The 14,535-nt window shown below is 48.1% G+C and overlaps 1 protein-coding gene across 1 annotated transcript; it reads right to left on the reverse strand.

Moving 5' to 3' along the window:
• Nucleotides 4,274-4,699, reverse strand: LOC108636388 (RING finger protein 11-like). Its single transcript, XM_018050767.1, has one exon. The coding sequence runs from the start codon at nt 4,697-4,699 to the stop codon at nt 4,274-4,276; it is 426 nt and encodes a 141-aa protein (XP_017906256.1).

Consider the following 14,535-nt stretch of genomic DNA (forward strand, 5'->3'; position numbering starts at 1 on the left):
AAGGGTCAGGGCACAGTGAGGACCAGAGTCAGACACAGTGAGGACCAGCGTCAGGGCACATTCAGGACCAGCGTCAACACAGTGAGGACCAGAGTCAGGGCCAGTGAGGACCAGAGTCAGGGCACAGTGAGGACTGGGGTCAGGGCACAGTGAGGACCAGAGTCGGCACAGTGAGGACCAGAGTCAGGGCACAGTGAGGACCAGAGTCAGACACAGTGAGGACCAGAGTCAGGGCACAGTGAGGACCAGAGTCAGACACAGTGAGGACCAGCGTCAGGGCACATTCAGGACCAGCGTCAACACAGTGAGGACCAGAGTCAGGGCCCAGTGAGGACCAGAGTCAGGGCACAGTGAGGACCAGTGTCAGACACAGAGGACCAGCATCAGGGCCCAGTGAGGACCACCGTCAGACACAGTGAGGACCAGAGTCAGACACAGTGAGGACCAGAGTCAGACACAATGAGGACCAGTGTCAGACACAGTGAGGACCAGTGTCAGGGCACAGTGAGGACCAGCGTCAGGGCACAGTGTGGACCTGAGTCAGCCATAGAAAGAATTAGAATCAGGACCCACTTAGGACCAGGCTTGAGACCCAGTGAGGGCCAGGGTCAGGGCCTAGTGAGGCAAAGAGTCAAGCCGTAGTGGGTCCAGAGTCACGTCATAGAGAGGACCATGGTCAGGTCATAGAGAGGACTAGAGTCAGGACACAGTGAGGACCGGAATCGGGACCCAGTGAGGCAGCCAGGCCCAGTGACGAGCAGAGTCGCTAGGAGGCGACCGCTGTTGCCGTGGAGAGAGCCAGCATGAGAGCTCAGTGCAGACCAGACTCAGGGCCCAGGGAAGACCAGACAGTGCGCAGTGAGAAGCCCCTGAGAGCACATCGAGAAGCAGGGTCAGGAAACAGACAGCAAAGGAGTGAGGCTGTAGTGAGCACAGAGTGATCCACAGTGAGGGCAGAGTGATCCACAGTGAGCACAGAGTGATCCACAGTGAGGGCAGAGTGATCCGCAGTGAGGGCAGAGTGATCCATAGTGAGCACAGAGTGATCCGCAGTGAGCACAGAGTGATCCACAGTGAGGGCAGAGTGATCCACAGTGAGGGCAGAGTGATCCATAGTGAGCACAGTGATCCACAGTGAGGGCAGAGTGATCCATAGTGAGGGCAGAGTGATCCACAGTGAGCACAGAGTGATCCAGTGACAAGTGACCAGGGCCAGAGTGATCCACAGTGAGCACAGAGTGATCCACAGTGAGCACAGAGTGATCCACAGTGAGGGCAGAGTGATCCACAGTGAGGACAGAGTGATCCGCAGTGAGGGCAGAGTGATCCACAGTGAGCACAGAGTGATCCGCAGTGAGGGCAGAGTGATCCACAGTGAGCACAAAGTGATCCACAGTGAGAACAATGTGATCCAAATTGAGCACAGAGTGATCCATAGTGAGCACAAGGGTCAGGTGCTTGTGAGGACTCATAACACAGTGAGGACCAAAGTCAGGCCTTTGGGGACCAGAATCAGGGCCCTGTGAGGATCTCTGTCAGTCCCCAGTGAAGAAAGAGTCAGGACCCAGTGAGGTAAATAGACCAAAGTGAGGCAAAGATTCAGGCAATTGTGAGGCAAAGAGTCAGGCCATTGATCAGAAAAGGTCAGTTCAAAGAGCAGACCAAAGTTAGACCATAGAGAGGACGAGGGCCAGGCTGTAGTGAGTGCCAGGGACAGGCTTACTGAGAACCAGGGTGAGACTGTAGTGAGAATCAGTGAGGCCACAGAGAGGATCAGAGTCAGTCTGCAATGATGAGAGTCTGGCCCTAGTGAGGATGAGGGTCTGGCCCCAGTGAGGACCAGAGTCAGGGCCCAGTGAGGAGAGGGCTCAAGGCACAGACAGGACCAGAGTCAGCATCTAGAGAAGACGAGTGTCAGGATGTAGAGAAGACGAGTGTTTGGCCCTAGTGAGGATGAGAATCAGGTCTTAGTGAGAAGAGGAGTGTCAGGACATAGAAAGACAACAGTCAGGCTGTAGTGAGGACCTATATCAGGGCCCAGTGAGGGCTAGAGGAGTTAGACCCTAGTGAGGAAAAGTAACAGCTGTGGGTGTGTCTGGTGATGGAAGTAGAATCCAATGCTGTAAAGACCAGTGTTGCACAGGAACCTGGAATGATACGTCCCTGAATCAAAGTAAGTTGGAAGTGCTTAAACAGGAGATGGCAAGAGTGAACACTGACATTTTAGGAATCAGTGAACTAAGACGGACTGGAATGAGTGAATTTAACTCAGATGACCATTATATCTACTACTGTGGGCAAGACTCCCTTAGGAAAAATGGAGTAACCCTCAGTCAACAAGAGTCTGAAATGCAGTACTTGGGTCAGTCTCAAAAACAACACAATGATCTCTGTTCGTTTCCAGGGCAAACTGTTCAACAAGACTATTACTGCTGATGAATGATTTAGGAACACCTTCATGTGAGATAAAAATGAGGAAAATATGGAGGTATTTGCGCTCGCTAGCTCACGGCGATCAGAAGCTCCAGTTTGCTCCATGGTTCCAAATCATCACTGCAAATCCAAGTCTAACCTCTGCAGGGGTCATTTTGAATAGTCTTGACTCCCTCCTGCACTCTGGGGTCTCCAGTGGTATCACTCTCTGATCTCTTTTAGCTTGTTTTTTTTTTTTTTTTTTTTTGTAGATTCTCTTAGCAACCAAATGTCACCAGAATCTATTACATATAATTATTTCAATGACTTATTCAATGTTCAGTGACTTAAGTGGGAACAACAGCACCCACCTGCAAATTTACCTCTTAAAATCCACTGCGTCAGAGATTTCCCTGGTTATCCAGTGGTTAAGAACCCGCCTGCCAATGCAGGGAACATGGGTTTGATCCCTGGTCTGGGAACTAAGATCCCACATACCTTGGGGCAACTAAGTCCATGAGCCAGCAGCAACAAGAGAAGCCACCACACAGAGAAGCTTGTGCAGCAGAACAAGAGAGCAGCCCCCGCTTGCCACAACTAGAGAGAGCCCTTCAGCAGCAACAAAGACCCAGCTCAGCGAAAAAGAAAAGAAAAAATCCCCTGCACAAAAATGTAACATGGGTGTGAGTGAGGATGCTACAACCGTGAGTTGTTTAGTCCCTAAGTCATGTCTGACTCTTTGCGACCCCATGGACTGCAGCACACCAGGCCTCCCTCTCCTTCACCAACTCCTGGAGTTTGCTCAAATTCATGTCCATTGAGTCAGTGATGCCATCTAACCATCTCATCCTCTGTCACCCCCTTCTCCTCTTGCTCTCAATTTTCCCCAGCATCAGGGTTTTCTCCAATGAATCAGCTCTTCACAACCATAGGAGATAAAGTTAAAGACAAATAAAAGTAGAAAATGACAAAAGTTCAAATTGTAAGCACTTGCTTTGGTAGGAAAACATAAGTTGGTAAGGCTTGTAAAGAGGAACCAGAGTGAAGCTGGCTGACTTCCAGGAAACTATCTTCCCTTGGGCTCACCTGGCAGCTCAGACAGTATAGTGTCTGCCTGCAATGTGGGAGACCCGGATTCGATTCCTGGAGAAGGAAACGGCAATCCACTCCAGCACTCTTGCCTGGAAAATCCCATGGACAGAGGAACCTGATAGGCTACAGTCCATGGGGTCGCAAAGAGTCACAACTGAGTGACTTCACTTTCACTTTCAAACACAGCTAAAGTGCCTGGACACGCCCTGATTACACAGATAATAAACCTGCTCAAGACTGTTCTTCACTGGAACACTTTGTTCAACTGGATTGGATTTATAAGAGGAAAGGGTTAAGTGTCTCAAAATGATGGAGAACAAACAGATAAAACCATTTAGAAGGCTCATTTGAGAATAACATTCTTCATGGATTCACTCATACATACTTTGATTTTATTTTAGTTCAGTTGTATAAATTGTAACTTTTCATAAAACTGTGGCCTAAATGCCACCAACTTTAAAGTTGGATGGGGGAGAAGAGTCTGATTTCATTTAGGAAGAGTAACCATTATCTTTCCCTGTTGTTCAACAGATGCAGTACAACATGTAGAGCTGCTGAAACAGGGTGCGCAGCAAGAGAACAACGCTAAGACATCATTACACCTCTCAGCACTTGGTCAGGGTTTACCTGCGCTTTCTCCCTATCTTTCTGAAACGCTAGAAACTGTTCCCGGACATCTGCAACATTCCAGGAACTTTTAATAAACCTTTGTGCTATCTGGGCACAGTACAAAACATGGAAATCAGTAAACATGATGGGTCCCTTGCAATCACACCAGGGGTCCGGGCTCAAGAGCGCCCTGGAACAAAGGCTTCGCGGCCTCCGCGGGCCCCCGGCAGAGCGGGCAGGTGAGGGACCGGCCCAGCCACTCGTTGATGCAGTCCAGGTGATAGACGTGCTTGCAGGGCAGAGGCCGGATGGGGTCCCCGGGCACCAAGTCCGTCAGACAGACCGCGCACTCGGCGGCCTTCGTTTCGCATCCTTCGCTTCTGTACACGTCTCGAGGCAGGCTCTGGATGAGGCGGATCCTCCGACGGAAGGTCAGCGGCGCTCCCGGCCGGGCCGCCCCCGCCCGGCGCCGCTCGGGACCCCGCGGTCCCCCCGGGCCGTCTCCGCCTCTCCGCTCGCCGAAGGGGGCCGGAAACCGAGGGACCAGGCGGTCGTCCCGGGCGCTGGAGGTGATGCAGTTCCCCATCTTTCAGGCCTGGGGGTGAGGTCCCTGTCCGCTGCTGACAGCCGGCTCTGCAGGACACCTCCTGGTTCCCAGGTCTGGAGAAGAAGGACTCAAGTTACTTCGGTTTCTCCTACCGGTGTCTCTAAACTGACAGGGAGAGAACTGTCGTCTGGACTCTAGCTAGACTGACGAGCTATCAGCTCCATTCTGTTGCTGTTTTAGTGGCTGTCTTCCGACTCCTTGCAACCCCATGAACTTTAACCCCCAGGCTCCTCTGTCCTTGGAATTCTCCCGGCAAGAATACTGGAGTGGGCTGCCATGCCCTCTTCCAGGGGATCTTTCCCACCCAGGGATCAAACCAGGTTTCCCGCATTGCAGGCAGATTCTTTACCATCTGAGCCACCAGGAAAGCCCGTGAATACTGGAGCGGGTAGCCTGTCCCTCCTCCAGGGGATCTTCCCACCCAGGGATTGAACCGCGGTCTCCCGCATTGCAGGCGGATTCTTTACCGTCTGAGCCACCAGGGAGTCTTGAGTGCTCACCAGGATCCAAATCTATAGAGAAGACGACAAAGCCAGTTCTCTGCTGGGGGTCACGGTCACCACGGAGTATCTCTCTAGAAACTAAGCCCCTTTCACATGGTGAGCTCTCCTTATATGCAGTTTAACCCCATCATTGATGTAACCTCATCAGGTAATCTCATCACGCAGGTAATCCAGGGCAGCCACCTGAGTACCCACCTGGATATCAGTCAGAACAAATCTAATCGACCCCACCTCTTTAATAACGTATTTCCCCCAGGCACGGAACATGGCAATGATACAATTACGAGAAATTGGCGTTTCCTGGAATTCTGCTCCTTCAGCCTGCCAGACAGAGTGGCCTAACTGCTTTGTGAAGTTGCGTTGTCCTGATGCAGCTAGAGACTGTTACTAGTTCTTAGCAGCAGAACCGTCCGACTCCTCATTCCCAAGACAACAGCTAAGCTACCAGCATCCTCTGGCTCTGGAGCCCCCCATGTCGTACTCTGAGTCTGAGAAAACCATCAGGGGTGGGTCTCTTCAGGACACACTTAGCTGCTGTCCCTAAGGACCAGAATATTTTCCAAGCTTCAAAACGCTGCAGAATCCTGGAATAAATTATCTAGTTGTATAACTGATCTACCTGTAATGTCATTTTTCAACTCATTTACTTTCCAATAATATTAAAAAATTTGGCAATCATAGGACACAGGTTAAATAATAAATCAAATTACCTTTGAAGAAAAATCAAGCTAGATCTTTTCATGTTCAGTTCAGTTCAGTTGCTCAGTCGTGTCCGACCTCACTCTTTGCGACCCCATGAACCGAAGCACGCCAGGTTTCCCTGTCCATCACCAACTCCCGGAGTCCACCCAAACCCATGTCCATTGAGTCGGTGATGCCATCCAACCATCTCATCCTCTGTCGTCCCCTTCTTCTCCTGCCCTCAATCTTTCCCAGCATCAGGGTCTTTTCCAATGAGTCAGCTCTTCGCATCAGGTGGCCAAAGTATTGGAGTTTCAGCTTCAACATCTGTCCTTCCAATTGGATCTCCTTGCAGTCCAAGGGACTCTCAAGAGTCTTCTCCAACACCACAGTTCAAACGCATCAATTCTTCAGTGCTCAGCCTTCTTCACAGTCCAGCTCTCACATCCATACATGACCATAGCCTTAACTAGATGGACCTTTGTTGGCAAAGTAATGTGTCTGCTTTTTAACATGCTGTCTAGGTTGGTCATAACTTTCTTTCCAAGGAGTAAGCGTCTTTTAATTTCATGGCTGCAGTCACCATCTGCAGTGATTTTGCAGCCCAGAAAAATAAAGTCTGACACTATTTCCACTGTTTCCCCATCTATTTCCCATGAAGTGATGGGACCAGATGCCATGATCTTCGTTTTCTGAATGTTGAGCTTTAAGCCAACTTTTTCACTTTCCTCTTTCACTTTCATCAAAAGGCTCTTTAGTTCCTCTTCACTTTCTGCCATAAGGGTGGTGTCATCTGCATATCTGAAGTTATTGATATTTCTCCCGGTAATCTTGATTTCAGCTTGTGCTTCTTCCAGCCCAGTGTTTCTCATGATGTACTCTGCATAGAAGTTAAATAAGCAGGGTGACACTATACAGCCTTGATGTACTCCTTTTCCTATTTGGAACCAGTCTGTTGTTCCATATCCAATTCTAACTGATTCTTCCTGACCTGCATATAGGTTTCTCAAGAGGCAGGTCAGGTGGTCTGGTATTCCCATCTCTTTCAGAATTTTCCACAAATTATTGTGATCCACATAGTCAAAGGCTTTGGCATAGTCAATAAAGCAGAAATAGATGTTTTCTCCGGAATTCTCCCGCTTTTTTGGTGATCCAGCAGATGTTGGCAATTTGATCTCTGGTTCCTCTGCCTTTTCTAAAACCAGCTTGAACATCTGGAAGTTCATGGTTCACATATTGCTGAAGCCTGGCTTGGAGAATTTGAAGCATTAATTTACTAGCCTGTGAGATGAGTGCAACTGTGCGGTAGTTTGAGGATTCTTTGGCATTGCCTTTCTTTGCGAGTGGAATGAAAACTGACCTTTTCCAGTCCTGTGACCACTGCTGAGTTTTCCAAATTTGCTGGCATATTGAGTGCAGCACTTTCATAGCATCATCTTTCAGGATTTGAAATAGCTCCACTGGAATGCCATCACCTCCACTAGCGTTGTTCATAGTGATGCTTCCTAAGACCCACTTGACTTCACATTCCAGGATGTCTGGCTCTAGGTGAGTGATCACACCATCATGATTATCTGGGTCATGAAGCTCTTTTATTGTATAGTTCTTCTGTGTATTCTTGCCACCTCTTCTTAATATCTTCTGCTTCTGTTAGGTTCATACCATTTCTGTCCTTTATTGAGCCCATCTTTGCATGAAATGTTTCCTTGGTATCTCTAATTTTCTTGAAGAGATCTTTAGTTTTTCCCATTCAATTGTTTTCCTCGATTTCTTTGCATTGATCGCTGAAGAAGGCTTTCTTATATCTCTCCTTGCTATTCTTTGGAACTCTGCATTCAGATGCTTATATCTTTCCTTTTCTCCTTTGCTTTTCGCTTCCCTTCTTTTCACAGCTATTTGTAAGGCCTCCTCAGACAACCATTTTCCTTTTTTGCATTTCTTTTCCATGGGGATGGTCTTGATCCCTGTCTCCTCTACAATGTCACGAACCTCTGTCCATAGTTCATCAGGCACTCTATCTATCAGATCTCGGCCCTTAAATCTATTTCTCACTTCCACTGTATAGTCATAAGGGATTTGATATAGGTCATACCTGAATGGGCTAGTGGTTTTCCCTACTTTCTTCAATTTAAGTCTGAATTTGGCAATAAGGAGTTCATGATCTGTGCCAGTCAGCTCCTGGTCTTGTTTTTGCTGACTAGAGCTTCTCCATCTTTTGCTGCAAAGAATATAATCAATCTGATTTTGGTGTTGACCATCTGGTGATGTCCATGTGTAGAGTCTTCTCTTGTGTTGTTGGAAGAGGCTGTTTGCTATGACCAATGTGTTCTCTTTCTCTTGCCCTGCTTTATTCTGTACTCCAAGGCCAAATTTGCCTGTTACTCCAGGTGTTTCTTGACTTCCTACTTTTGCATTCCAGTCCCCTATAATGAAAAGGACATCTTTTGGGGTGTTAGTTCTAGAAGGTCTTGTAGGTCTTCATAGATCTGTTCAACTTCAGGTTCTTCAGCATTACTGGTAGGGGCATAGACTTGGATTACTGTGATATTGAATGGTTTGCCTTGGAAATGAACAGAGATCATTTTGTGGTTTTTGAGATTGCATCCAAGTGCTGCATTTCAGACTCTTTGGTTGACCATGATGGCTACTCCATTTCTTCTGAGGGATTCCTGCCCGCAGTAGTAGATATAATGGTCATCTGAGTTAAATTCACCCATTCCAGTCTATTTTAGTTCGCTGATTCCTAGAATGTCAACGTTCACCCTTGCCATCTCTTGTTTGACCACTTCCAATTTGCCTTGATTCATGGACCTGACATTCCAGGTTCCTATGCAATATTGCTATTTGCAGCATGGAACCTTGCTTCTGTCACCAGTCACATCCTCCACAACCGGGTATTGTTTTTGTTTTGTCTCCATCCCTTCATTTTTTCTGGAATTATTTCTCCGCTGATATCCAGTAGCATATTGGGCACCTACTGACCTGGGGAGTTCATCTTTCAGTGTCCTATCTTTTTGCCTTTTCATACTGTTCATGGGTTCTCAAGGCAAGAATACTGAAGTGGTTTGCCATTCCCTTCTCCAGTGGACCACATTCTGTCAGACCTTTCCACCAAGACCTGTCCCTCTAGGGTGGCCCTACATGGCATGGCTTAGCTTCATTGAGTTAGACAAGGCTGTGGTCCATGTGATCAGATTGGCTAGTTGTCTGTGACTGTGGTTTCAGTGTGTCTGCCCTCTGATGCCCTCGTGAAACACCTACCATCTTACTTGGATTTCTCTTACCTTGGATGTGGGGTATCTCTTCATGGCTGCTCCAGCAAAGTGCAGCCGCTGCTCCTTACCTTGGACGTGGGGTACCTCTTCTCGGCCGCACTTGTGTGCCGTCATGGGCGCCCGCGTTTGCTAGCTTGCTAGCACTTTTCATTTTAGATACAGGTATTTGATTCCAGGCAGATCATTTTATAAAACCCTGTAGGGTGTATTGTATTCATAGCAACCATTTCATGTCATCTGTGCTCAACAAACATGGTTTGCTTTTACGTTCCTGTGTCTTTACAGCCTGACTTAAGCTGTAGCATTCATGAGGCAAATGATGTTTTTTTCCAGAAATTAATATATAAGCCAGAAGACTCTGAACAAGGCCCGTGCCATTTAAGCAGAATTAGCCTGAAATATAGGAAGGATAGATTTTCAATTACTTTGTAGTTTAAAGGCTAGTTTAAAAGAGAAAATTTAAGGAAACAAAAATACCCTCTAGACATGATTCTGAAGGAAAACATTTGTGGAGCTGGGGAAATAACATAATAAACACATAGTAGTAAAATTAGTAAAATTTTATTTCAGCAGTTGGAAAAAGGACTAAAGTTTTACAGTGCCCCCCCCCCCCCCCCCCCCCCGCCCCTCCATGGTGTCAGAACTTGGGTAAAGTGGCAGCGGTGAACAGAACCGCTGTGCCTGGGAGCTGAGGGCAGGCTGGGGGCGGGGCTGCGGGGCAGAGGTGGGGGTGCTGGCCTAGGGAGGGCAGCAGGGCCCGATTCTGGGCCCCAGAGTCACAATGGGTCCAAAGGGTCTCTGTCAAAGGCACGTGGAAACCACTGGGTGAATTAATGATATAGCTGCATTTGGTTTTGTGAATGAGATTGTCCCTTTGGAATGGAGTGAATTATTTCAGTTCAGTTCAGTTCAGTCACTCAGTCGTGTCCGACTCTTTGCAACCTCATGGACTGCAGCACACCAGGCTTCCCTTTCCATCACCAACTCCCTGAGCTTGCTCAAACTCATATCCATTGAGTCGGTGATGCCAGCCAACCATCTCATCCCCTGTCGCCCGCTTCTCCTCCCGCCTTCAATCTTTCCCAGCATCAGGGTCTTTTCAAATGAGTCAGCTCTTCACAGCAGGTGGCCAAATACTGGAGTTTCAGCTTCAGCATCGGTTCTCCCAATGAATATTCAGGACTGATTTCCTTTGGGATTGATCTCCTTGCAGTCCAAGGGACTCTCAAGAGTTTTTTTCCAACACCACAGTTCAAAAACATCAATTCTTTGGTGCTCAGCTTTCTTTATAGTCCAAATCTCACATCCATACATGACCACTGGAAAAACCATAGCTTTGACTATATAACCTTTGTTGGAAGAGTAATGTCTCTGCTTTTTACTATGCTGTCTAGGTTGGTCATAGCTTTTCTTCAAAGGAGTAAGCGTCTTTTAATTTCATGGCTGCAGTCACCATCTGCAGTGATTTTGGAGCCCAGAAAAATAAACTCAGCCACTGTTTCCCCATCTATTTGCCATGAAGTGATGGGACCAGATGCCATGATCTTCATTTTCTGAATGTTGAGTTTTAAGCCAGCTTTTTCACTCCCTTTCATTTTCATCAAGAGGCTCTTCAGTTCTTCACTTTCTTCCATAAGGGTGGTGTCATCTGCATATCTGAGATTATTGATATTTCTCCTGGCAATCTTGATTCCAGCTTGTGCTTCATCCAGCCCAGCATTTTGCATGATGTACTCTGCATAGAAGTTAAATAAGCAGGGTGACAATATACAGCCTTGACATACTCCTTTCCCAATTTGGAACCAGTCTGTTGTTACATGTCCAGTTCTAACTGTTGCTTCCTGACCTGCATACAGGTTTCTCAGGAGGCAGCTCAGGTGGCCTGGTATTCCCATCTCTTGAAGAACTTTCCACAGTTTGTTGTGATCCATACAGCCTTTGATTACACCAAAGGCTTTGGTGTAGTCAATAAAGCAGAAGTAGACGTTTTTCTGGAACTCTCTTGCTCTTTTGATGATCCAACAGATGTTGGCAATTTGACATTTGGTTCCTCTGCTTTTTCTAAATCCAGCTTCAATTCTAAATCCAGCTAAATCTGGAAGTTCTTTGTTCACGTATTGTTGAAGCCTCGCTTGGAGAATTTTGAGCATTACTTTGCTGGTTTGTGAGATGAGTGTAATTAATTGTGAATTAATTCAACAGAGTAGTGTTGTATTTTAAGAAACATATGACAGACAATATTAGGGAGGCAATGGATGGATGAGAAAGAGGAAAGTAGAACCGACAAAGTGATTTTTTTTTCCTGATGTTACCGACCGTGAATGAGACAGTGCTAAGCGTTGCTGTGGGTGCTGGGTATAAAGTGGTGGAAAAGTTGTGGTTTTTAACTTTTGATGTATTTAAAATCTAAACAAACTGCTATTAAACTACAAATTACCTTAATGTGTTAGCCTAAAGTATATTTTCAAAGAGAACTAAATTCTTCGCCTGGTTAGGCTTCGGGCCAGCGTAGCGGAACCTGTCTGGGGATGTGTTACCTGGAGCGCGTCAGTGCCTGGTCAGAGCAGTGCTGTGTGGCGGGGGCGGCCCGGAGGGGTGGGAGTGGGGGAGCCTCCTCCCCAGGGGAGGGGTTCTGCACCAGGGCTGCTGCCCTGACCCTGGTGACTGCTGAGGCCACTGGGTGGAGGACCAGGGGGTCGGGTCCTCTTGCTGATCTCGTGGCCTGTGTCCACTCAGGAGATCAATCACACACAGGGCCCATCAAGTTCCCACCCTGGCTGCAGCCCTCAATCTCCTGCCCCATCCCCCTCCTCCCCCACCCCCCTCTCCCCCACCCCCCAGACGCAGTCCTCCCCACTCCCGCCAATCCTTCTAGAAGTTGTTCTGTCTGCCTTTAGTTCTCTAGGGTTTGGGGGTTGGGGACTGCTTAGAGTTCAAGCATCCCCACACCCCGCTGTCTTCCTCAGTCTTCCCTGCCCCTCAGAGAAGTGGCCAGAGAGCCTTGTACTGACCCCACGAGGCGGGTTGGGAGGGGCCTGCAGCCTGGTTGTGTCCCATCCCCAGGAAACACAGTGTAAACAGAACCAGGATGCCTGCTCTTTAACAGTGTCAGGACCACCCCCTTCACCTCGCCAGCCACAGGAGCACAGACAGCCCCTTCTCCACTGCACCCATTCAGTCTTCAGTTAACAGCCTCCTCTGGCTGTAGGGCCCCCTGCTGTCCAAGGAAACCCCTTGGCAGCGGTTGAAGGCCAAGGCCCTTTCTCTCCCACCCAGCACCTCAGAATGTGTGGAGCTGGGACACCCCCAGGTGCCCATCTCTGCGTGATGAGAGGAGATAGAGCACAGTACCTGAGCACAAAGAGGTGGCCAGAAGCCACTTACAGGCTTGGAGCCTGGATCAGGCCTCTGAGCCCACCCAACCCCCCGGGTCACCCCCGCCACACAGCACTGCTCTGACCAGGCACTGACGCGCTCCAGGTAACACATCCCCAGACAGGTTCCGCTACGCTGGCCCGAAGCCTAATCAGGCGAAGAATTTAGTTCTCTTTGAACTAAACCAGTAGCCCTGTTTCCCAGTCCAAGCTCGCTCTGACCCACAGCTCAGAGATGTGGGGGAGCAAGTTTGAAGAGATGAAAGCGGAAAGAGAAATCATAGTTTAATTATGTGGCAACAATAGGAGCCCAGTAAGTCAGGGAGACAGCTAATGAGGAGCTGGGAGGTCGGTGTGCCCGAGGAGAGTGGGGCCAGGACAGTCAGAGCGAGAGTGGGCAGAGCATCCACGGCAGGAGCTCACTCCCAGCGGAGGCTTGGTGACATCACCACTGCAGAGGTGAAGGCAGAGCTTGGCCTGTCCAGAAGGGAAGGTCTTTATTTACGAAACAAACAATTGCCTGGTGGCACAGTAACTATAATTCCCCACGACAACCTCCTGTGAAGTACCGACGTTTCCCTGTCCTGCAAATGTGACCTCAGAGGAAGAGTCCAAATTAGCAAAATTTCACTCTGTGAGAGAGATGCCCAGGGTGTGGATCTGGGTTCTGACCTCGGGGTCTGGGTTCTCCCTTATCCTCCTCCTCACTTGTGAACGAGCACCCTCACTTACAGCGTGCCTGCAAAGGTAGACACCATTTGGTTATTAAAGGGTGCTGCTTGAGGATGAATTGCTTTTATCTAGAATATGCCTCAGCTGCTTCAAGGCACGTGCTCAGTGTGGGTGTCATCTGGACCAAGACTTTTAAAACTAAGCATAGAACAAAACTACCTTTCCCATTTGGAGGGGCCACATGGCTATGTGAACTGGGCTTGGAGAATGAAGAGAACACTGTAGAGAATTAAGGAGCTAGGACTGGGTGGGAGAATTAGGGCAAATGAAAATTTTTGACCATCCTTTCCTGGATATGCTGTTCATCAGGGACTAGAAGCATCTTCAGTGCCTCTACTTCATGGGTAGGTCAGTTCCTCCCTTATACCCACTGCTGCCAAGCAACATGTGGGTTTCATTAGCAAAGGAAAACTCTGAAGGACAGAAAAACCAGTCTATGGGTTCCATGCTTAGAGACCTTGAGTTCCCAGTGTTTCACTGGACAGCAGATGACCATCACATCCACATGGTGAATTTGTCCTTATGTATATGGTTGTGTCACAGGAAGGAGGTATGTTGAAAGCTGTATTTTCAATTCCCAAAAGTGACCAGTTAAGACTGATCTTGCCTTAGAGAGCTCAGATAAGAAAAGCAGGAGTAAGGAGGGCTTCTTAGGAAGCATCTTCTCTTTTGGTTGGTGTGTTCTCTCCCTAAAGTGTCCTTTTCCCCCAAGGCCTGCTAATCTCTCTCCTGTGTGAGATGCCTCACATCTCTGCTCAGTCACTCATGGCCTCCCCTGAGCCCTCTTCCATCTCAAGGTACACTCTTTTCATAAGGAATTCTTAGTGGCCATTAACGAGCAGAATGATTTCTCTGCAGATGTCCAAGTTTTCCTCTGCTTTGGGCAAGCTGGAGTTCGTTTGCTGATTCAAACTAGGGTGTATTCATATTTTGATACAGTTTGGCAAGCTTTGTTGTTAGTTGCCAAGTTGCGTCAAGACTCTTTGGGATCCCATGGACTGCAGCATGCCAGGTTTCCCTGTCCCCTCACCATCTCCTGGAGTTGGCCCAAGTTCACGTCCATTGAATCGGTTAGCTACCCCCTGCCTAAAGCTATTCTCATCCACAACCAGGAGGTGGGCTTTTCACTCAGCTTTAAACAGGACTTTACATTCCCTTTTATGCATGTGAAAAGATGAATATGGTTTTCCTGTTTCCATGTCACTGTTGACTGAATAAAAGTTATTAATCCATTTTATTTGACATGTAAA

The sequence above is a fragment of the Capra hircus genome, chromosome 1, assembly GCF_001704415.2.
Source record: "Capra hircus breed San Clemente chromosome 1, ASM170441v1, whole genome shotgun sequence".
Taxonomy (NCBI): Eukaryota; Metazoa; Chordata; class Mammalia; order Artiodactyla; family Bovidae; genus Capra; species Capra hircus.

Excerpts from the sequence above, each read along its gene's own strand:
- LOC108636388 (XM_018050767.1), bottom strand. The coding sequence starts at position 4,699 with ATGGGGAACTGCATCACCTCCAGCGCCCGGGACGACCGCCTGGTCCCT.